This window comes from Prunus mume, linkage group LG1, assembly GCF_029339155.1.
Source record: "Prunus mume cultivar Tortuosa linkage group LG1, ASM2933915v1, whole genome shotgun sequence".
Taxonomy (NCBI): domain Eukaryota; kingdom Viridiplantae; phylum Streptophyta; class Magnoliopsida; order Rosales; family Rosaceae; genus Prunus; species Prunus mume.
In genome coordinates, this window is record NC_142698.1 from 12,535,563 (window position 1) to 12,559,655 (window position 24,093).

The 24,093-nt window shown below is 36.5% G+C and overlaps 4 protein-coding genes across 4 annotated transcripts; 3 read left to right on the top strand and 1 right to left on the bottom strand.

The window, feature by feature from the left end:
• Nucleotides 1-322: 322 nt before the first annotated feature.
• LOC103342133 (senescence regulator (Protein of unknown function, DUF584)) lies at nt 323-1,380 on the bottom strand. The gene has a single exon (XM_008245715.3). It carries the CDS (start codon nt 1,278-1,280, stop codon nt 771-773), a length of 510 nt encoding a protein of 169 aa, XP_008243937.2. The 5' UTR covers nt 1,281-1,380; the 3' UTR covers nt 323-770.
• Nucleotides 1,381-9,747: 8,367 nt separating this feature from the next.
• On the top strand, nt 9,748-10,516 carry LOC103342131 (large ribosomal subunit protein uL11). Its single transcript, XM_008245714.3, has one exon. The coding sequence runs from the start codon at nt 9,832-9,834 to the stop codon at nt 10,330-10,332; it is 501 nt and encodes a 166-aa protein (XP_008243936.1). The 5' UTR covers nt 9,748-9,831; the 3' UTR covers nt 10,333-10,516.
• Nucleotides 10,517-16,494: 5,978 nt separating this feature from the next.
• LOC103342129 (putative aquaporin PIP2-5) lies at nt 16,495-18,066 on the top strand. The gene is made up of 4 exons (XM_008245712.2): nt 16,495-16,899; nt 17,123-17,418; nt 17,520-17,660; nt 17,769-18,066. The coding sequence occupies exons 1-4, from the start codon at nt 16,602-16,604 to the stop codon at nt 17,886-17,888; spliced, it is 855 nt and encodes a 284-aa protein (XP_008243934.2). The 5' UTR covers nt 16,495-16,601; the 3' UTR covers nt 17,889-18,066.
• A 2,045-nt stretch (nt 18,067-20,111) lies between these two features.
• LOC103342128 (V-type proton ATPase subunit G-like) lies at nt 20,112-21,975 on the top strand. Its single transcript, XM_008245711.3, has 4 exons — nt 20,112-20,258; nt 20,718-20,810; nt 21,214-21,314; nt 21,560-21,975. Exons 2-4 carry the CDS (start codon nt 20,723-20,725, stop codon nt 21,701-21,703), a joined length of 333 nt encoding a protein of 110 aa, XP_008243933.1. The 5' UTR covers nt 20,112-20,258; nt 20,718-20,722; the 3' UTR covers nt 21,704-21,975.
• The last annotated feature ends 2,118 nt before the right edge of the window (nt 21,976-24,093 follow it).

A 24,093-nucleotide genomic window follows, 5' to 3' on the forward strand; every position in this document is an offset into this window, starting at 1 on the left:
TTTTACGACTGTTTTAAGCATGCAAATACCAAGTACAAACAACGACCGACTATGAAAACCAATGTTTCTTCTTCTTCTTCTTCTTCGTCTTTCTTTTATTTTTCTTTTTTATATGGAAAATGAATGCCAAAGTAGCTATGGGTCATTTGTCATCCCAAGGGAGCATAAATTTCACTTCAAGGCTTCTTCTAGCTGCTCTGTATCTTTTATACCTACCACCCTTACCAACCAAACCTTCAATTTTTTTAATTTCCTCTGAAATTACTCTGTTTCAATCCATTAACCCCCTAATAACAGTAACACCAAATAATAAATAACAAAATTATTTATAAATTTTAAAAAAATTATCATTAATATTTCCATTCATTGTCATCATCAGTATGACAACCTGGAGAAGAAGAAGAAACAGAAAATGCCATCATCATCTGATCTCAAAACCAAAATATCATTAAGACACTTTGGGCTCTGCAAAACTCAGGTCCTCTCATAAAACTCAGGCACCCAAAGCAAAACAAACCCAGAAAGATCAAACCAGCACCAGAAAAAAAAAAAAACATAAACGTTGTTAATAATCAAAATAAGATCAAGATCCGTCGCCAAGTCGCTTCTAAAATATCAAACCAGTTTAACGGAGATCGTAGATATAAATTAAATTAGAAACCAGTCATCGTTGACTTCAAATTTTTCTTTGGTTGCCTTGCCCTACCAAAATTTCCAGTAAGTCTCTGTTTTTTTTTTCCCTGGCCTTTAGTTCTAAAATTTGCTACCGATCAATCTTCGAACCCAACTTTTTTCCAAATCGCATTTCTCACTCGCCTCAAGTCTCTGCCTTTCAAGGTCCTCCCAATCCCTTCATGAACAGAAAACGAAGCCCCTCTCGTCCTCGCCAAGTACTCGTGAGGCGGGACCCTCCCATCTCCGCCATCGTCGTCATCATCGCCACCGTCAAAATCTTCTTCTCTGCGGTCTTCATCGCTATCCCTCTGCCTCTGGTCTTTGTACGCCTCTTTCAGAATATTGGACCAGTCCGGAATGTTCACCGGCAACGACGCTGACGTCACCTCGGCACTATTTTTCTGATCAGCCATGCTCATCAGCATCGTCGTCTTCCTCCCCATTTTCTTCAGCTCTCTGTAACTGGGTATGGCGCTCTTCTTCTGCTCTGCAACTGGGTTCGACGAGCTCCATATATCGGCCTCGTCGAACTCGAAGAGCCCGTCTGAGCCAATTGGGTTGTCGCCGATCGACGAGGTGGGGAAGATGGTCTTCCTCGACGCCATTGATGAATGAAGAACCGAGTTTTGAAGCCTTGGCTCTGCTCTGTTCTCAGTTTGGACTATTTTTCTTTGCTTATTTTTTGGTAAGAAAATTTTATGACCAAAAACGTTGATTGCTCTGCGTTTTATAATGGATAAGCTTCCCATTTCGCTCTTCGTACAAAGTTACATTTGTCATGCTAAACGACAAAAATGGTAAATGCTAGAATGTGGGCCTCCTCATATGTTTGGTATGGAGACGAGATGCTACATCATGTTCATGCCCTAATTGCTTCTTACTTTCTCTCCTCACCTTTTTTATGCCAGAAGATGATTAGTGATGCACGTCAAAATATATGATAACGATTAAGTCATACGTAAGCAAGTGATTAAAATATAAAAAAAGACCCTCATGGTACACAAGTTACTTATGTTCGTGTGAGTGATTAGTAATTCTTGATATGTCGACATATAAGATAATAATCTTTTAAAACGATTTAACTCAAAGTCTGAATATTTGTATGTATCATATATTTTCTCAAATCCAATTCTGATCGATGTAGTAAATGAAACGACAAAATCTTAGTTGTGAAACTAACAATAACCAAATAAAACAATGTAACAATAATTGGTATCCAAATTTTAGTATAGGACCTTATCCACAATTTAAGAGCTCAATTTAGTTGGACTGCTCAACCATTTTTTAGTTTTCATTTTAATAATATATATTTATTATGTTCTTATCCTCCATAGAGCCATACTTTTTTTAACAGTTTAGAACATGTTAGGTTATTTGTCGAACAAAATGCTAAACAACACCTTCTAATAGTATTATGATGTTTTCCACTTGTTAAAAAATTCCTCAATTACAGCCGAATGACACGTAGGACAATATGTGTCAACTTAATTATAAGTTAATTACAGATTAGGCAGGTAACAAAGTGACACGTCATTCTAGACAATTATCGAGTAATTATCCGTACATAATTTCCAAACAAAAAAGAAAATCGATTGAGCAAGATGAGATATGGACGAATTTATCCATACGCACGTAAACGACACGTGGACCAACCAGCGTTTCGTTTTGAACGACTCGAAATTCATTGGGACTTATGATTGAACCAGTGAGCCCATGACACGCTCGGGTTTCCGTATAGTCTTTAACCACGCTGTAGGTCAAGGGCGGGCCCCGCGGCCCATTCGACGTCTATAAAAGGATCGGAATGTCCAAATCGTGCCACGTCACTTACGCAATTTCTTTTCATTTTTGGGGTAAAAAACATTAGGCCTTTTGTCGCGACGCAGGAAGCTACCACCTGTAGAAGGAGAGGGCCAATCTGCTGTGACTGTGAGCTCCGTAATCAAAATGATCAGCCTGGCATTTCCGTGATTGACAGCAATGAGAGCTGTTGAGATTTTTGGGATGCATGTTATATTTGGATAAGAACTTTATTTTTGGGGTAATTTATTATGTACTATAAACATTTTTTAATTATTAAATTAAATTTCAAAGAAGAAGTTTGTAGCAATAGAGAAAATTTAAGTGATGTATTATTTCGCGGATGACATGAGTTCAAATCTTATGAGTGATAATTGTTTTGTGATTTTCCGTTGATTAAGCATTTTTTTTAAGTCAGATCAATCAATCATTGATTTGTGCAAATTAGAATGATGCAAGAAAATCAACATTTCTGACAGTTTTTTCTTAATCTTTAGTGTTACTTGGTGACAACATCAATGAACTGCCATCATTCTCCGCAGTTGGTTAGTTTTGGCGTGTTTGTTTATATTTCTTACACACACAGATTTAATAGTTAATACAGAAAAAACTGAGTTGGATATCTTTTTGATAACTAACATAGATTGATAATCTTTCTAATTGTCATATAGCGGTAGGGAGCGTATAAACCACTTCAGATAAAAACACGAAAATTGGAAGCATGAGCATTTTTCCACAATGTGATGATGGGGAGTAAGATAAGACACAAGTGCCTTTGGCCATGAGTTTGAAACTTGTTGGAAACTGATGCCTCTCAAGAAAATTGATCGATCATGACATGGATGATGTTTTGTATATATGAAAATGAGAAAGCATTGGTCTCTTCCCAACAACTTCACCCCCCGTTTAATGCAATATATATTTTGGGACATTTTGGAAAAAGTAAAAGGAGAGAGAAAAATTTTAAAAGAAGCAAAAATGGACAAAAATGCCCTTATTTATTTTTATATTTCCTAAGGAATCCAATACATTTGCATGTCTTTGATTTGAAAGTTGAGTGGTTTTTTTGTCTTTTTTGAAAAGGTTTGGCTTTTTCCAAAAGTGAAAATTTTTTTATGTCTAAAACCTAAAAAACCTTATATTTTTATAGTAAAGTCACCATCTTCTAGTAAACGTCTTATCGTCAAATACTAATTAATTTGATTTTCTTCTTCAAAGATGCGGCCTATGTTGCACGGACACGGAAACGCGACATGGTGACACAACAACACAATGACTTGAAATTTTAAAAAAAATTAGGACATGAACACGGTTAGAACACGACAATTAAAATTGGCTTATTATCACAAAACGTCCCTAAGTTTTACGAAACTATCAGATTGCATTCTTAATGTTTTTTTGTGTCATTCGTGGTTTTCAAGGTTAGTATGCATGATCACAAATGGTCTCTGCCATTAGGTCCTGTCAAAAACACCGTAAGTTTGCTGACGTGGCATATATATATATATATCATAAAATATCCATGAGGTTCACGCACCTATCACAAATGGTCATTAATAAATTTTTTAATTTTTTTAAATTTAAAATTCATAAAATTTTTGTTTTCTTTTTAAAATTTTATGAATTTAAATTATTTTCAAATATATATTATATTTTAAATACATGTGACACTATATTATTGTATATATAAGCTCCATATATATGCCACATCAATAAACTAATGGAGTTTTTAAAAAATAATTTAAAATTTATAAAATTTAAAAATGAAAAAAACTAAGGATTTAGGGTTCATAAATGGTCATCAAGATTAAAATCCTTCTATAAATGGTTTTTTCATTTATAAATAATTTTAAAAAGAAAACCAAAATGTTATGAATTTTAAATTAAAACATTAAAAAAAAATTCGTATGGACCATTTGTGATAGGTTTGTGAACTTCAGGAATGTTTTGTGATATATATGTATGCCACGTCAGGAAACTAATGAAATTTTTGACGAACCTAACGACAGAGACCATTTGTAATTGCACATACTAACTTTGAGGACCAAAAATGTCTTGACCGTATCCAAAACGTGTCTTGACCGCTGACCCGTGTCCAAAGCATGTCCGACACTTCGGCCTAATGGAGTGTCCGTGCTATATAGGACGCGACATATTATTTTCTTGCATGATGAGAAATTTTTTAACAATTGTTATGTGGATAAGGTCTTAAGGTAAACTAGGGATAACAGTTCATTAATTTAGTTTGTTTAGGGAAATCATGTTGGGATCCCAATGAATATGGTGATAGAAATAATGGATTAAGTCGAATAATCGTAGTGTTTGAGAGCTTTTTAAATTACCATATCTTTTGTGAAGAGATTTGGTCTATGGACTCTGGATTATTAGCAGACTGATTGTTGTGATCAATAATATAAATACATTGTGGCACGAGCAAAAGTTTTCTATGTTTTGAATATGTTTGCTTTGGCCAAATAATGAAGCTAACAACAATAATAAAATATTATAATTTGTTTTTAGAATAACGAGCCATTTATTTTGTCAATTTATTTTAATGAAAAGTAAGTTGTGAAAAAACAAATCACACTAGTTTACGTCATTGCATGTAGGGTTGTAAATGTGCGGTGGAAAACGCATATTGCATGCGCGAAGTCTATCTGTCGTGAATCACGAGTTGTGTAACTGACTGTCGTTGTTGGTGAAGTGTAGCATCTAGCATGTAAAGAAGGGTTCACCAACTCTTCACTTTGCCCAAAACAACTTTATCCTTGATTAATTTTTTAATTGCATCATCGTTATATATTGGATTCTTTTGAGATTCAGATCATTCTAGTGCCTCGAGGCCCCACGGACAGGACTCAAAATTTATATGTGATGTCCAATCTGGCTTACCAAACGTGCCTCAATAATAATAAAAGGATATGATTTTTCCACTTTCATTTTCTCCATTTACACTTTTTTTTTATTTTTAATACTTTTTAATCAATTTTGTTCATTCTGTTTTCTATTCTACCCTTACTCTACATTAATTTCTTTTTACTTCACTTTTATTATATTAGTTCTTTTTCTTTATACTTAATTTTCTAATTTGCACATTTTTAGTTTTTTTTTTCCTTTAATCGAGTAAGAAATTAAGTTTTTTTTTCCCTTTAATATTGAAAATGGAGTGTAAGTTAGAAAATTAAGTATAAAGAAAAAGAAATAATATAAAAGTGAAGTAAAAAAGAAATTAATGTAGGGTAAGGATAAAATAGGAAACATAAAGAACAAAATTGATTAAAAAGTATTAAAAAGCAAAAAGGAGTGTAAATAAATAAAATGGGAGTAGGAAAATCAACTCCCATAATACAATTGGATAACATTTTAACATATTTGAGAATAGGGGTGACATTTTAGACTGAAAAACCGAAAAACCGAAAAACCAACCGACAATTTACCGCAATGGAACCACAATCGCAGGAAATCGAACCTTATTTGAGGTATGAAGAACCGAACTGCATTAGCGGTTGCGGTTGCGGTATTTGATTTTCAAAACTTACGGTTACCGCAAACCGCGACTATATTTTTATTTTATTTTTAAAAATCGCATTTTATAGATAGCATGATGCTCAAACAACACAATAAGGTCCTTCAAATCCACTCACCACCACCAACACTTGAGTTTTTAACAATGGTGCATTACATTTTCCTTTTAGTTTGTAACTTTAATTAATTTTGAATTGATTTTTTTTTAGTTGTAACTTTATTTCATTTTGCATTATATTTTCCTTTTGGTTTGTAACTTTAAAGGATTTGGAATTGGAATGCTTGAGAAGTTTAACTTTAATTGGAATGCTTGGAATTGTAACTTTAATTTTCTTTAGGTTGTGAATGCTTGAGAAGTTGAGGAGGTTGTGAATTTATATATGATTGAGAAGTTGATGTTGTGAATTTATATTTTTGGGTTAAAGTATGTTTGAAACCAAAAGGCTTCAAAAGAAGCATCAAAATTAGGCATAAAATGTGGAAGATTGGATTTTTATGACACAAAAAGAACTTGCGGTTTTAAACCGCTAATTCACTGTAACCGACTGCTTTTTGCGGTTTCAAAAATCATCATACCGTAAATAGTTGGTTGATTTGCGGTTTGGGCAAAAATTCGCGGTTATCGAACCGCAACCACCCCTATTTGAGACAACAAAGTTTCCTATTCAAGATTGGACGCAATTCTAAATATCCAATCTTAGCCACAAACGATTCTGGGCTAGACCAAATCCATTGCATGTCCAATAATTAACTACTTGAGATAACACACTTTTATCAACTAGGTTGGGGATCGGGAGGCTATAATTAGGAGTTAAAAGTGAGGAAGATATTTAAGAGGTCAATCTCACCATCAATAAATATAAAGAAATCATGGGACTTAAATATTTTAAATATTTTGATGGTGGGATTGGCCTCTTCACTTTAAACTCCTCATTGTAGCCTTTCCAGGTTGGGAACTGCGAATTTAAGAGTTCGATATTTGAATTGAAAAGTACGGGCCTATCCATTGATTTTGAAAGCCTTGTATAATGAGTGACATTGAGGCCCTATATATACAAGTAAAAAATATATATATATGATATATATATATATATATATGAATTTATTTTAGAATTAAAAAGATAATAGGCAGTTGTGTTCCATAAAAATAGGATTCATTATCTGAATTTTCTTTTAATTTTATTTTTTTAATATGAAAAAGTATGAATTTACCATATTATCCTCATTTAATTAATAATTTTAATTCTTAATTTTTGAATTAACCAAGAGATAAAAAGTTAAAAAATTAGGGATTCACCTGATTTTATAAGTTTCTTATAATCATGCCTTCAAATTTCAAAGTTTGCATAAAACATCCAACTTAGAGAGCTTTGGTCTAATAGAATCACAAAGTTTTGGTTCATTTGAATATTAAAGGTTCAAAAGACGTTTTGTTTGATTTGAACAATAAAAGTTCAAAAGACAGATTCTGGAGAGAGAGAGAAGAAGAAAAAACTAGAAGAAAGAAGAACAAACCAGAAAAAAATATATTCTGAAACACGTTAAAAACACGGAGAGAGAGAGAGAGAGAGAGAACTAGAAAAAGGAAGAACAAACCCAGAGAAAAAAATCTGAAACACGTTAAAAACAAATAGGTAAAAAAAATTGTTGGATTAGGAAATTGAAAAGAGGGACCGTTTTCGTTGGTTTTGGGCTCCTTTTTTTTTTAATCCTTTCTTTGGTATGATTGTCAAAAGGCATAAAGGGTTTATTTTAAAAAAATGTGGTGATTTTTCCACTTCCTTTTTATTCATCTACACTTTTTTTACTATAATATAAAATAAAGTGTAAGTGAACAAAAGAGGAGTGAGAACATACAATTTTTTTTAAAAATAGAGTGTAAGAGCATCCATAGTGGGGGGGTGTATTTTTGGGGTGTAAATTACTTTTACATTCCCTTTACACCTTCGGGAATTGTAAATGTCGTTTTTATTCATCTACTCTTTTTACTATAATATAAAAGAGAGTGTAAGTGAATAAAAGAGGAATGAGAACATACAATTTAAAAAAAGAAAAGTGTAAGAGCATCCATAGTGGGGGGTGTATTTTCGGGGGTGTAAAGCTACTTTTACATTCCCTTTACACATCCGGGAATTGTAAATGTCGTTTTTGCTCAAATGGGGAAGATGTATAATTGATTTTCCTCACTTTTGTCCACATTTTCTCACATTTTCTGATGTATGTCCAACTTGCAAGGGATGTAAAAAAGGATGCACATGTGCATCTAAATTTGCATCGCACGGTTGTGATACAAATTTACAATCGTTTACACCTCCCCATTGCATGTGATTCTGATCACAAATAATGTACATTTAACACACACTTTATTATACAACCCCCCATGGGAGATGCTTTAAGTGGATAAAAAGGGAGTGGGAAAATCAGTACCCTTAAAAAATTGAAGTCCAGATAAATAAAGGGCTTTTTGGGTTTCTTTTATAAGTGGGTTGGAAAAAAAATTGGAGGTCCCAAATATTTGGGCCACTGTGCCATCGCCCAACCTACACAGGCTATAGCCCAGGCCTGGTACCACTAAACCAAAAGTTATTTGATACCAATATTATATACTTCTAACAATATAATATAAGAGAGAGAGTAGAAAATTGGGAAGTTGTGGGTCGATGGTTAAGCCCAAGAATCATTGGTGACGAGAGATTCTATAATGAGAGTCTATGTTGAGGGACTCAATAACTCAACACTTGATCAGATAACTATTAATAATTCTGCACATCAGATGACTATTAACAACCGTCTCATTATAATCCGTCACTATACATGACTTATCAAATATATGGAGACTTGGACCAAGAGGAATTAGGCTTGAACTAGGGATGGCAAACGGTCAGGTAGGGGCCTTGTATGACAATACCATCCCCGTCCCCGCTTTCTATACCGCCTCCTTGAACCCATCCATGTTTAATAGTTTCGGGAATCCCCATCCCGTCCCGGGGAATATCCCCTATACCTGCCCCGAATCCTGCATTTTTTTTTTGCATAAAATTTTTTATCATACATTTTAACATTAAGTTTCATATTCAATTATCATTCAACACATCCAAATTAACTATAAAGTTCAACTTAACTATTCAAAATCACATCAATATGAAATTCCAGAGAAGATTATGAAGTATTAGAAGATGGAGGTTAACTTCAGGTTAAACATAAATATTATAATTAAATATTTATTTATTTAAATATAAACATATATATATATATTTTCAGGTCGGGTTTGGAGATGGGGACGGCAATACCATCCCCTCCCCATACCTATTAGGGAATTTTCAAGTTCGGGGATCCTTGTACCCGATACTTATTTGTCCTCGAAATCTCCCCCCCCATTAAGGTCAGGGACTCAACGGGGATCTGCCCCCTCGGGGATTTTTGCCATCCCTAGCTTGAACACAATCACCATATTAGGATGGTCGAATGGACCGACCCACCAGCAAGTTTGGACTGAATGGGGCTAAAGTCCAATAGATCTGTGTCCGTGGATCAATGGCCGTCAGTGACTCAAAAGATACGGGTCAACTTGGGCTAAAAGTGTGGCGACTAAATTTTGGGTGTGGCGAGGCAAAATATTTTTGGGTTCCAATGCCATTACTAGGAGCAAAATTTTGCGAAAGCCCAACAAAAGCCGAGGAGATCATTGTCATTTCCGTTTGGCAATCTCTCAATCCACAAAACCCTAGCGTTATATGAAGCTCCCCTACAAAAACCACACATTCACTCGCAAGCTGCCTCCTCTATCCAAAACCCTAACCCCTCCAAACCCAGAGCGCCGCCGAAGAAGCCATGCCTCCAAAGTTCGACCCATCTCAGGTGGTCGATGTCTACGTCCGCGTCACAGGAGGCGAGGTCGGCGCCGCCAGTTCCCTCGCTCCCAAGATCGGTCCTCTGGGTCTCTCCCCAAAGAAGATCGGAGAAGACATTGCTAAAGAGACAGCCAAGGACTGGAAGGGTCTGAGAGTCACCGTCAAGCTCACCGTTCAGAATCGTCAGGCGAAGGTCTCTGTGGTGCCTTCAGCTGCGGCTCTGGTCATCAAGGCCCTGAAGGAGCCAGAGAGAGATCGCAAGAAGACGAAGAACATCAAGCACAGCGGTAACATTTCATTGGATGATGTGATTGAGATTGCTAAGATCATGAAGCACAGGTCCATGGCCAAGGAGTTGGCTGGGACGGTGAAGGAGATTTTGGGCACTTGCGTTTCTGTTGGGTGTACTGTGGATGGTAAAGACCCCAAGGATCTGCAGCAGGAGATTGCTGATGGAGATGTCGAAATTCCCTTGGACTGAGCTCTCTCTGTTTTGGGTTTCTTCACATATTTAGTCAGTTTTTTTCAAATAGAATGATTTTCATATTTTTGGGTTTTGTTTTATAATTTCTCCCAGTTATGGATTGATAATGCAGCGAATGGTTTTGATCAAAATGCGGAGATGTAATGCTTTTAGTGTTAAATGTCTTTTTTTCCTCTGATAATTTCTGGACGTAAAAAGTTTAGTGCTTTAATGTTGAAATGCATTGCTTTTATGCAATAGAGGTGGTTGATGTTCATTGGTATGTTGTGGGTTTCTGATTTGGAAATGTGGTATAATTGTGCTTAGAAATGGTGCTTTGAAGTGAAAATTGGATGAATTGTGCAGGTTTTAAGCATCACTCACTGGTTGAAAGTTGTTCTATCTGTGCCTCTTGAGTAGATTCAGGAATTCTATGTTTTCAATGTAAGCCATTTGTGAAAACATACCTGAGGTTTGAATTATGATCAAATCCGGGTCCGGTTTGCGGAACAATTGTTTAGGTCATGGTGTCATTAGCGGTTCCACAAATCAATAGTGCCGTTTAGGTTTGGAGCTTTTAGGTTGAAACTTGAAAGACCTAAACACCACTGTGAGCAAACGTGTTTTAGTTTCATGGTGAGGCGAGGGCTGAAGGGCTTATGAAGCTGAGATGTGAGGTAATAAGGGGGAGCCTATAAAGCAGGATACACTAGGTAGTTTCTGTTATCGTAGCATGATTTGAAATTGGCATTTCTATGCTAATACTATTTTAAGTCTCACAGATTTTAATTTTTAGATCGTGTCTTCGAATCGGGGCTTGAAGCTCCGAATTTATCTAGTGTCAGTCCTAGTACAGTTTGTGAAATGAATCCTATGATTGTTGAATTAACCTTTCAAACGTTTCTGGAAGGATAGCGCTTCCATTTGCTGATTTGCATTAGCCCTATTGTTTAGGTCTATATCCACAGGGATATTAAGGAAATTGTAACTCGGTAACATGCTTCATGAAAATACTGTTTGATTCTACCCCAAAGAATTGAGATGTTTATATCAGCCACCCATTTGATAATTTGGTTCGAAGAAAATGTAAACAGCCATAGGGCCAGATATCCAGCGGGCTCCTTGTTCTTCCGCTTACAGATAGATTAGATGAGTAGTTTTTGGGACCGAATAACCACTTGAGTTATAAGTATCTTCGGCGGTAGTTTTAGTTTTCAAGGAAAAGGCAGATGTAAGTTATGTTAATGAGAAGTTTCCTGTGTAACGCATGGAGATCATGGTTTGTTGGCACAGAAATGGGAAGGGATAGAAAATGCGGTGAATTCAATTATACAATTATGATGGAGGGTGTTTTGCTAGGTTCTCCTTCTCATTACATTACTTGCACGTTTCTTTAATTCTTTGGTTTAACTTTAAATCGTTTGCCAAGAAACTCGGTAAATGTTGGGTTTGGTCAATGCCATAAGTAGGCTTAACCTCATGTTTTTTAGGTTCTCGCTACGAATGCGGATTACCATCAATCAAAATGGGACCCTTCACTGATAATCACGGCAGTATATAAGGGCCTGCTCATTCATACCCTTCCCAAGTTCTTTTGCTCTTCTTGTATAGATAAAATCCCTTCTTTGATAGATCTCAGGGAAATTAATTCTCTCTTCTTTCTTGACATAAGGGGGAAGAGAGGTCATCTTTTTGCTACTCATTTGTATCTAGAATCCATTGAACAGACTTCTCCAAGTACAAGCATAAATGGCTAAGGAGATGAAGAATTTGAGTGGATGGATGGAGGTTCTTCCAGCCCCCATCATTTGCCCACAAAAGCCTTCGAATTCACCTGGTTTGGAGACAATTTTCGAAGAGAGCATCGAAGAATCTGACGACGATTCATAACTTTTTAAGCTCATCTTGATTCTTTGGTTATGAATCCTTGATGCAGACCTATGATCGCATATTTGAAAATGCTTTGCTTTGGATGTGTCTCGCTACGCCACGGCATTGGTTTGATGGAATGCTTTGATCAGAGCTACGATCTAGCCATCTGAAAGATCAGAAATGGATCAGGGAAGCAACTGCAATGGTTTAGATAATGAATGGCTTCAATTCTGTCCTTCTGACCAATGCAGTGGGAGTTTTTCCTCTCTGAACATGGTCTAATGAACCCTGTATTGTAAATATGCATTTAGTTTCCATCTTGTTGCATGTAAATATAGTTTCCTAATAAAAAGTACCAAAATAATTATGCGTGTCAGACTATTGGGAAGTATGAGTATTGCTTACTAAACTGTAGCTTGCAGTTGCAGCTCTTAGGAGGATAGTGATGATTTGCAAGCTAGCAACAAGACAATTGAGTGCTAATCTATTTATTTCATCAAAATTATATAATTAAATAACTTTTGATTTAACTGAATTTTTTCCAAGAGCAATATCTCCGTAGTATAGTTAGTAAAATACGAGACGAGTATAATACATATGTATATTATTCGACAATTCTTAAGAACATACGGTGAAAAGTTCAATCATTATATAAAATTTAAACTTATTTATTCAAATAGTTTTCTTTTTCAACAATGTATGAAAAATACAGATAAAATATGTATATTATTGCAAAATATCAGTAAATAATACATATGTGCGTGAATAATACTTTTGCGTTAAAAAGATTTATTTTTATATATAATTAAAAAGTATATGTAAAATGTTAGTATTTATACATATATATATATATATATATGTGTGTGTGTGTACGTGAATAATACACGAATTACTGTAACCTAGAAATGGTTTTGGACTCTTTTTTAGAAGGGTAGGTGTGGATTAATTGGCTTTGAAGGTGTCGGTGAGGAGGATGATGAGAATTTACGTTTTTGTGAAAACTAGAAGAAGCCAAAAATGATGGGATTTTAGGTACTTTCTTGTAGTGTATTGCAGAATTTAAGCAATTTGGTGGGCGGTCACCATAGATTGGATGGGAGCCTTGGACATTAATAAGATTCAACGTATATCGAACACTTGGCGTTGCTGGAAAAATTTGCCATCATAGCTATCAAACGTGTCACAATTATTTATCGGCATTTTCCATGTTCCTCACATGCCTTGTAACTTTTTGCTGCAGCTGCTGGTGTAGTTTCCTTCACTCATTTTTCTCACCAATATCATATGATTCTTCGACTCCCTATAAAAGGCCACCTACTTCTACTTTCTCTTCAACCCAAATCATTCTCACAGACTCAAACTGCTTCTAGAAGCAAAACCCAAATCAAGAATCTGCAACAGAAGCCCTTTTTGTTTGTTTTGAGAGCCACTTCTTGTTCATCTTCAAGCTTGGAAGCAGCTGATCAGAGCAGGAAAGAAGAAAGAAGGGTTTTGTTTTGTTTGATTTCAATGGCAAAGGAGATGGGATTGTTGGGTTCTTGGGTTGAGGTTGCTCCTGCCCTTCTGATATCTCCCAACAAGACTTCAACTTGTCCTGAATTGGAGACAATAGCTGAAGAGTGGGAGCTGGAGTTAGAGGAGTATGATCAAGAGGCCAAACAGATTGAAATCTTACTGAATTCTTCTGTGCTGATTATGTAGTTTTATTTATGGGTTTTTTGTGTGTGTGAATTTGTATCGAAACAAATGAACAGAATTTTGTAGTTCAATGACTTCAATCTTATTTGCTACCTTTGGAACTTGGAAGCAGTTAAGCTAAATCATTTATTTCTCTTGTTGATGCAATTTTATGGCTAGATCTTTGGAAGGATATCAAGATGTTGCTTTCTGCAATTCAGCTAAAATAAGAGACGTGTAAAAGATGGCAGAAGGGACGCGTCAAAAGTTTAATATTCTTCAAGGCACTCAACCTCCATAAAATCATTTGCAGTTTGGTGAACAATATTAGAGATATAACTAAGTAGCATATCATTTTTGAAGTCCCAATTTATAGAAAATACTCCAATCCATTTGTTACCTTTCAATCTAGAAAACCAAAATAAAAAATAAAAAAAACTTGCTTTGAATCGAAACCCAACCATTTGTTACCTATAAATTAATCGAGTGGGCCGAATGCACTTGGTAACAAAGACATCCTTCTTTAGTGTGCGTGCGTGGCGTGCTATGCCATGGTCGCAAGTGGATGTGGGTACGAATGAGCACATAAATGGTGCTCTGCGCTGTGGTCTTGACTTCTTTTCGAGCCACTGTGACTGAGATAGGAATAGATTCTTGGCCATAAGGTTCTAGGCCTCGACCACAAGGTTTTTAGAATGAGATGATGGATGGATAGTGTCACCGAGGTCGGTAGCTTGGTGGTGGCACTAGGCTCGGTAGCTCATTGGGTTCATATATCTTAAGAAATATGAGTATCTCAAGAAATCTGGATGGGTTGGGTGGTGCTTAAGAATTCACTCTGTAAATGGCAAACAAAGAGACTCTTGTTGATATATAAAATGGATGATTGAAATGGGGAATGCCCAATAACTCACAACGGTTAATGAGTTTTTGTAAACAATATTTACACTAATTTCTAAGGAAAAGTATTAAAAACCATGAACTACTACATGATAAAAGGTTAAAAGGTGCATTTGAGTAGCTATTGGGCTTGATTTGTTTGATTGGTGCCGGACCTTTGTTTCATCAATTATGCTTCTATGACCATAACGTTCTCAGCTTCAATGTTTGCTCACTCAGTGAGGCAAACAACTCCTCAGTTTCAAATAGCAGACAATTTCTTTTTCTGGTCAAGCTTGTTTCTGTAAAGGCACAAACAAACGTCAAGTAAGCAAGCTTCTTTCTTTTTTGTTTGCTCTCACGGTGAGGCAAGCTTTCTCTTTGTTTCGAAGAGCTTGGCTCCTTCCGTTATTTAGGCCATGTGTGTAGGCTTAGTGAAAGTCTTTCTTAGGCCCAAAGCATTCTTCTTTCTCCAATCGCTGCCATCTTTGAAGTCGAAGCCTAAACTCAACACAATAATTTAAATTTTATGTACCCCAAAATTTAGAAACTTAAGGTTCAATCCCTAATGCCTAAAGTTTGTTCGCTTTTCTTTTCCCTTAAACTATAGTCTTCGCGAAGCTTCTTGCTACCGTCCACCTGGTACTGAGGTACAGGACAGACGTCGCCGCCACAGCAACAAGACGAAGGTTCCGGACAATGCCCTTCCTGTTGTTGCACGCGGCCTAATGAGAGCCATATAATTTTGCTGATCGTTTTGGGTAGGCATTTTAATCTCTAATTTGTCTTTTAGTTATTTATTTGTATTGGGATAGTGTTGATTAGAACAAAATTAAAATTCCACTAAACCGGTTCATCCGAAACAATGACTGCTGATGGGCCGGTGCAGCGAAACGTGAGTGGTCCAGAGTATCAAAGGTGAGGTGTGTACTTTGGATGGGGCGGTGGTGAATGGTCGGTTCGCTCAATCACGAGTCACGCTAAGTCCATTTTCTCACCATACTCACAATAATCATGTGATATTGACCTCTCCTCCTCCTCCACTCCGGCGGCTGCAAAGATCATGGGACACGTGTCACTCCATCAACGGTTCAAATTATCCACATCATCATCTAGCTTAATTAGTATAATCAGTATATGGGTGCCATAATTTTGTTTGAGTATCGAGTTTATAGTAAATCTCGAATATGTGTAATTACATGTAATTCATATGTATTTAAAATTTTTTTTGGAGTGTATTTATGTACTTGCAAAAATTTAAACTTAGGACTTTTACTAACAAACATATACACTTTAGAAGACTTACTCTTTTATCGAGTATAAGGTCTTGAGATAACTTGCATATTAGTGTTAAAAGTTAAAAATTAGAATGTTTGAGTATATATATTGTCTCATATTCGCTCTATACCATCGATGACGAGCGATTTGTCATAGTTTTACACAACCTTACATGAATATGCGAGTATAAAAACATGCTATTAACAATTTGGTCTAGTCATTGCTAGGACTCTAAATCTCCTAAACATTAGTTTAGATTATCCTTGAAGTTTATCGATCATAATAGAGCATTATAGAGCTTATTGGAATTGTCTTTAGAGAACTCGAATCAGACAGAAAAAAATGTAGGGTCACCTAAAAGAAGAGAAAAGAAAACTTGTGAGCCCTTTGGACGGCCAACCTAAAGTTTAATAATACCACTTCCACTCTCATTCAACTCTCCATATAAACCCCCAAACCCCTCCACTCTTCCCCATCACAAACACCAAACTCACTTCACTTTCATCTCTCTCTCTCTCTCTCTCTCTCTCTCTCTCTATCTCTACACCTAAGCTAAGAGCTAGCTAGCTACCCAATTAGCCATGGCCAAAGACATTGAAGTTGGTGGAGGGCATAATAGATTCTCAGGAAAAGACTACCAGGACCCTCCTCCAGCACCATTGATTGATGCAGAGGAGCTTGGCCAGTGGTCTTTTTACAGAGCCATTATAGCTGAGTTCATAGCTACCCTCTTGTTCTTGTACATCACTGTGCTCACAGTGATTGGATACAAGAGCCAATCTGATGGAGACCAATGTGGTGGTGTTGGCATTCTTGGCATTGCTTGGGCCTTTGGTGGCATGATCTTTGTCCTTGTTTACTGCACCGCTGGCATCTCTGGTGAGTTTTCATGTATTGACGTAGATTACCAATTTACTTAGATTATGACACGTGTATATTTCTTAATACCATAAACTATGTGTTATAATTTGGGTAGATTAGTAACACCAGATCATAATTTGAGTAGATTAGTAACATTTAACACTGGGTCAGTGACACGCAAAAATTTCTCCAAATTAGCATTTAGCATATGGTTTACTAATGTGAGCATTTATGTATGCAGGAGGGCACATAAACCCTGCTGTCACATTTGGGCTGTTTTTGGCTAGGAAGGTGTCACTGGTCAGAGCCATATTGTACATGGTGGCTCAGTCCTTGGGAGCCATATGTGGTGTTGGGCTTGTGAAAGCTTTCCAAAAGGCTTACTTTACCAAGTATGGTGGAGGGGCCAATGGACTTGCTGATGGGTACAGCCAAGGCACTGGTTTGGCTGCTGAGATTATTGGCACCTTTGTTCTTGTCTACACTGTCTTCTCTGCCACCGATCCCAAGAGAAATGCAAGGGATTCACATGTCCCAGTAAGTACGATAAATACTTTTAAGAAAATCTAAATCCAATTTTAGTTGAAGAAAATTGCATTTTAATTTCTTAATCTCCGTTTATGTTTGGTTAATTAAAGGTTTTGGCACCACTGCCAATTGGGTTTGCTGTGTTTATTGTGCACCTTGCCACAATCCCAATCACTGGCACTGGCATAAACCCAGCAAGAAGCCTTGGAGCTGCAGTGATCTACGACAATGACAAGGCTTGGGATGACCAAGTATGCACCTTTGACCTTTTTACCCTTTTAATTTCACATATAAAAAACTTGCTTGACCAGGAAACTAACTTACAATTTTTTGTTTTTGTGATTTTTTGTTTAATCTAGTGGATCTTCTGGGTTGGGCCATTCATTGGTGCTGCCATTGCTGCCTTCTATCACCAATACATACTGAGAGCAGGAGCTGTTAAAGCTCTTGGCTCTTTCAGGAGCTCCTCCAACATATAATTTCTCAGAGGATTGGTTGTGTTTTCTGAATGGAAGCTTGGATTTTGTAAATCTGTGTGTACAAGGCACTCATTTTAAATGTGCCTCAATGTTGCTTTCTGCTCTGTTTTTACAAAATTTCAGTTTGGTTATTGTGTCATCAAGAAGTTTTAATTATGAGCGATTGCTTTGTTGTGAATTGTGATGGAAAACTTTAGTACTTGTTCCATACGTAAGAAACGAAATTATGAAACCCTCACTCGAGCGCTAAATCTTAAACCCTAAACTATAAACTTTTTGTTAACCGTAAAACGTATTTCGGTCTCATAGTACCTTGCATCTGATTTGCCAGATGGAAAATTAGAGGTAACGCAACAGCAAGCGGAATCAACATATGTGGCAAACAGTTGTTTGTTGAGGTTCTAAGAGATGGTTAAAAATGATGAGGGGGATTTATGCTTCTTGTAAAATTTCCTTGTGTTGTATTGTACTGCTTTCATTTTTTGTCACGATTAAAAGGTTCATATCAATTCATACACATCATTTCAACTTCTCTTTCCTGGAAATTTCTCTTAATGGGTTAATGCCATGACTGATACTTATGGTTAATGCCATGCCTTAATTAGCCTTCACAGTGTATTAATTATCCAAATTAAGCATTAAAAACTGGAAAAGGAATATTTTCTTTTTCGTTTTCTTTCAAATTATTCAGATTGAAGAGAAAATTGAACCCATGATTTGCCAACAATTAATGCAATTAACTTGTCATAATTGCAACCTGAATCTCTTCTTTGATCACCTCTATATATAAACAAAGAGCCCTCCTCCAGAATCCACACCACTCAGCAGCAGAATTTCACATTCTGAATCTTACAAAACAAAAAAACCTTAACCATGGCATCGGCTGAGCTCTCCAAGCTATGTACCTGCATTGTCACGTTCCTCTCTTTGGCAATACATGCTATGTCTTCACAAACGCAATCCCAACCCACAATCACAAACGACGTCATGCCTACAGATGAGCAGCTAATTTCCCTAGCTGCTTCATATCCATCTCCATCTCCTTACCCTGAAAACCCGGCTTCCGAAAGCGGAGGCTATGTGGTCACTTCACCAGAACCAGATTCATACAAACCTCCACCACCACCACCACAAGAACCTTACATTGAAGCCTTGTCCCCTGAAACTCAAGATGACCAGCTTCTCCCTCCAGACTACTCTCCCTCCCCTGCACCTTCCCTCCAAGAATACTTGGGTGCTTCTGATCAAATCACAGACTACCCTTCTCCTCCTCCTCCTCCTCCATACATTGAGGTTGAAGCTCCTGAAGGTTACTATGAGACTTACAGTCCAGTTCAATCTCCAGCACCTGCACACTCTTCAAAGCCGGGCTCTAATGCGTTGCCCTTCAACTACAAAGCTGACTACGAGAGTGAGTTTGATGCACAAGTTTTTAATGATTCAGATGAGAGTAAGAACAGAGAAACAATGGTGGGTTTTGTTCTTGGGGCTGTTTGCTTGGTTGGGTTGGCAGGTCTTGTGTACAAGAAGGAGAAGAAATACAGTAAGGCAAAAGCAGAGTATGAGTATGAATTGACTAAGAGAGAGGATGCTTGAGCTTCTGGCTAGCTTGGTCTCCTATGCACTTAGCTACATGCAACTTCCATAGAGGCTTAAATTATATAGTCTATAGTTGATCATCAAGTTTTGTAATTGAACACCTCCTCAATTACTTGTATTTGCATGTATTATTATCAATTGTTACATAATTTAATTTTTAATCTAAATCAAAGGTTTTTCATATATTAAGAATAGTCCATATACTATTCCACCGATTATCATTTTTCAAATTCTACCACTATCATTCTCATCTTCTATTCTGCACATCAATGTTATTCCAAAAGTTAAACTGTGTCTAATTTTTTCGTCAAAGTTAAGAGTAATACCGTCAAATTAAACAATTTTATAATTTTTTGTTAGCAAGAACAGATCTATCTTACCACAAATTAATTTTTAGTCACAGTACGTTTGGTTCTGTTCTTTAGATAAAAAAATTAAATTTGTGCGTGACACCAAAAATTTGAACTTTTTAATTCGCATGAGCTTGGACATGGAGATTAGATGATGAACACGTGTATAATGTGGATAAGTTCAGAAGCTCAATTCTATTGGGAATTTGGGGTAAAAAGACCTAAAAACCGTAAAGGGTATGTCCAAACGACACCGTTTACCTACCCGAGTCTTGGCCTGGTCTGGTACGGTCATCTCCGTTTATACATACACGAAAAATCTCTCGCATCTGTGCCCCCGCTTTTTTCTGAATCTTTCACTTCAACTTCTCAAACCGGCTCAAACTCTCTCTCTCTCTCTCTCTCTCTCCACTCTCCAAAGGTACTGACTTTACGTTGCTCTGTCTGTGCTTTCGTTTTGTGTGAATTATTTGGATCCAATTGTCTTCAATTTGTTTGTAATTATTATGATTATGCACGAAAATCTCTTGAATTATTATGAGGAATCTGAGAAACTCCGATCTGTTGGTGGTTACTTGAAACGAATCACCCAATTGATGTTACTGGTCTGAGTGTTTAAATCGGTTGCAAGATTCTTTGTGTTCATTGATTTTTCAGTTTAGGTTGGATCTCTGTATCCAAGTAGGAGATCTATTTAGTTTTATGCATGAATTGGGTAAATCAGATGCTAAAAAAGATAAGATTTTTCTGAGTACAATTGTTTCAATGCAAGCACCTGTTTTGGTGTGCCATTCATGGCTGGAATTTATGTTGTTGTTTCAGTAAGATTTTTGCTTTTTGCGTTTGGTTTAGTGTTATAATCAACTGTTGTATGTTCCAGAAAGTATGGCATCCAACAGGGGTCAAGGTGGAATTCAGCAATTGTTGGCTGCAGAACAAGAAGCTCAACACATTGTCAATGCTGCCAGAAGTGGTATTTTTTTCCTCTTAGATTTACTTTCGATTATCTGTTTGGTTCTGCATTTTATTCGCAAACTTGATGCATTTTGCAAACAGAAGGGACATTCTATTTGTTGCATTGTTTATGAGTTGGCCTGTTGTGAAGTTGTGTGGAAGGATGAATTCTTGATTTTAATCGGAGAAGTTCTATGCTTCCAACTTCCCTGTTGGAAGATATTTCTTGTTGTCCATGATGTTGTGTATCACGCATGGTGTTGTCAAAATATGAATCAAAAGCGTTATTTGGGCGAAATCATGTATGAATATGCAGTCCTAATACGTTTTTTTAAAGGATTATTAGATTGTACGCCAAAATTTAGCAGTTTGAGTTGCTTCCTAATTTATTTGGTGGTTGGTTTTCTGTTTTCTGTTGCTAGCAAAAATGGCTAGATTGAAACAAGCTAAAGATGAGGCTGCAAAGGAGATTGCTGAATACCGTGCCCAAATGGAGCTTGAGTTCCAGAAGAAAGTTGCAGCGGTATGTGTATTTTGGTGAAAGCTATGCATTGAATGTTCATTAGGTCTGGCATTCTAAGTTTTCCAAAGGCTTGGCCATGTCATTTTCATATGTGCCTTGCAATTTCTAGAAATTGAACATACCAATTATAAATTTCTCCCCCATAGTCTTTTTAATACTTTGAGCTGTCCCTAGACTTTTGTTGCGGATACATCTGTGCTAATTCTTCCCTTTTGCTCCTGTGTTTTCACACGGCCACCAAGCAGAGCAGTGGAGATTCAGGGGCTAATGTGAAGCGTCTGGAACTTGAAACCGAGCAGAAGATCAAGCACCTCTCGACAGAGGCTGCAAGGATTTCAAGTGATGTTGTGCAAATGCTTCTGAAGCAGGTGACGACGGTGAAGAATTAATCCCATTGATCGCACAAGTGTAATTCCAGACTCTTGCAAGTATTTTATTCTTTTTGCCTGATTCATCCTGGTCTTTAGACTTGTGGCGTTGTGGTTGTTGCTATCCGGGGAATTGGTTATTTTAGTATGTTGTGGATCACTTTGTTCAGCAAATAAGCTTATAATATGTATCATGTTCAGAAAACAATAATGTTGCAGAAATTGTTGGGCCTCGAGGAGTGAAATCCAATGTTTACAATTGTTTATGGAATTCTATGTTATTATTTCGATTAGTGACTTCTAGATGCATGTTCCACCGGTTTGAACTTGTTTGGGATTTTTTTTTTTTTTAATAACCTTTATTATTGACAAAGGCGATAGAATATTAAGATCACATACACTACACGAATGTTTGGATTCGAATCCAAAACTTCAAATCACTACATTAGTGGGTCATTAGCTGTTCTGAAATTTTATTTCACATAATAACTCACGTAACTTTTTCTTTTCTTGAATAATTTCACCAAAGTTGTACTTTTCATCAAAAAATTCAGAACTTGTTTGAGCCCCAGTTTTTGAATTGAAGGGTTTGCTATATTTAACCGTCAAGCTGGCCTATATTTTGGGTATCTTTACGACAGGTTCAAAACAGATCCATCTAATCAAGACGTTATGGCTAATGCCATTGAAGAATGATATGTCGAATCCAACCCACTATCCCAACTCAATATGTAACTACTCTGAATTATTGCACCAGAAAAGGAATACCAATAAAGTAATGCTTCATAATTCTTTGTAGATAAAGAATATTTGATTATCCAATCACTTGGCTAAAACTATTGAGCTAGTGAAGTATATTTTCTACGACTTTGAGAGCCAAAAAAACTTTTCTCCCCACCCCAATCTTCTCTTCCATTTGCAAAAGAGAATGACGCTGAGGACTCAGTGTGACTAGAATTTTGGATTTTGAAAATGCTACAGTCAGTTTTGCGCGGAGGAGTGGAGCATTTTTAGGTATTAATAAATATGAGTCTCGTTATAGAACCCACAATGATTAATAACTGAAAATCATCGCACGCGGCGACTGATGATAACACTCCTCTTTGAGTTTTCTTAAGAGATGCAGTAGCTAGGTGCTGGGAATATAGTCACTTTTTTCTTTCTTGTACTGCATTAGAAGCACATAGTTGATTATTAATTTAATACTCTGAATGAGATCTTGGCATTGTGTTAGAGTACACTTTAATCTTAATAAAGAACAACCCATGTAGACCATACAGAGATACAATCTTAACATACTGCAAAATGCAGACAAAGAAAATCTAAGATAAGGTTCAGGGGCATCATCTTCCACGGCAGATCACATGGAATGGATGGGTGCCAAAGAAGCAACTAGGTCCCATTCATGTTCACCAAGTAAGCTGCCCCTATTCTCCATGCCCTTTGATTATTTCTTGTATTTTATTATGGATCTTGCTGCTTGAAGACTGTCACAAAATGGGTCATGGCCTAGAATGGGGATAGAGACAATTGCACAGTTGACATGGTGGCATCATTGGCAGGACCCACCATTTCAACCTACGAAGAAAGATGTTATTTTCAGTCTCAAATCGTGACAGCACCAGCACCGCGAGTTGTTTGTAGTTCACATGTATTATGATATAGGTGGACAATAAATTTAAATTTGAATACATAAGTGATATTATGAATAGTCGCTTACGTACAACATGGTAAAACTCTAATTTCAATAGTGTTAAAAGACATCCATAAAACTTTTTATTTGAATTTATATGTGATGTTAATAACAGTTGTATATGTGCACACATGAGTAACTATCAATTGTGAATATAATTAAAATCTACAATGTATAAAAATCTATAATTATTTATTTGCACGTGAATGACTGTCGAAACTATTGAATTGGATTTTTGGATAGAGCAGCAGATCGTTTCAAAGTCCCCACCTTACTGCTTACTGTACCAACAAGAATAAAGTGATTTTGTAACAATAGGATTTGAAGACAAACCCATTGGGATTGTTTTAACTGAAAAGGCAAGAGGACGCAAATAATGTAGGGACCTGAATAATGTGTTTTCGACCAGAGACATTAGGGCTGGGGAATTCCAAATAGAGGCCAGACATATCTGACCTAGCAATCACGTGATATAAGATCACAGTTGAGAATTTCTAGGACATCTTATTTGGCACCAAATGTACCAGCACAAATTACGCATACAAAAAGCTCCAAATTTTCTGTCCAAAATTTGAACTCTCACTAGGATAGGTTCATTAACACCCTTTTTTTAATTTTTAATATAAGCGATATTGGGGAAATAAGATTTTTCCCACACACTGTCAAAATATTATGACCGTTCGAACTTGAGATCATTGATCTACAAATCAAGACATTT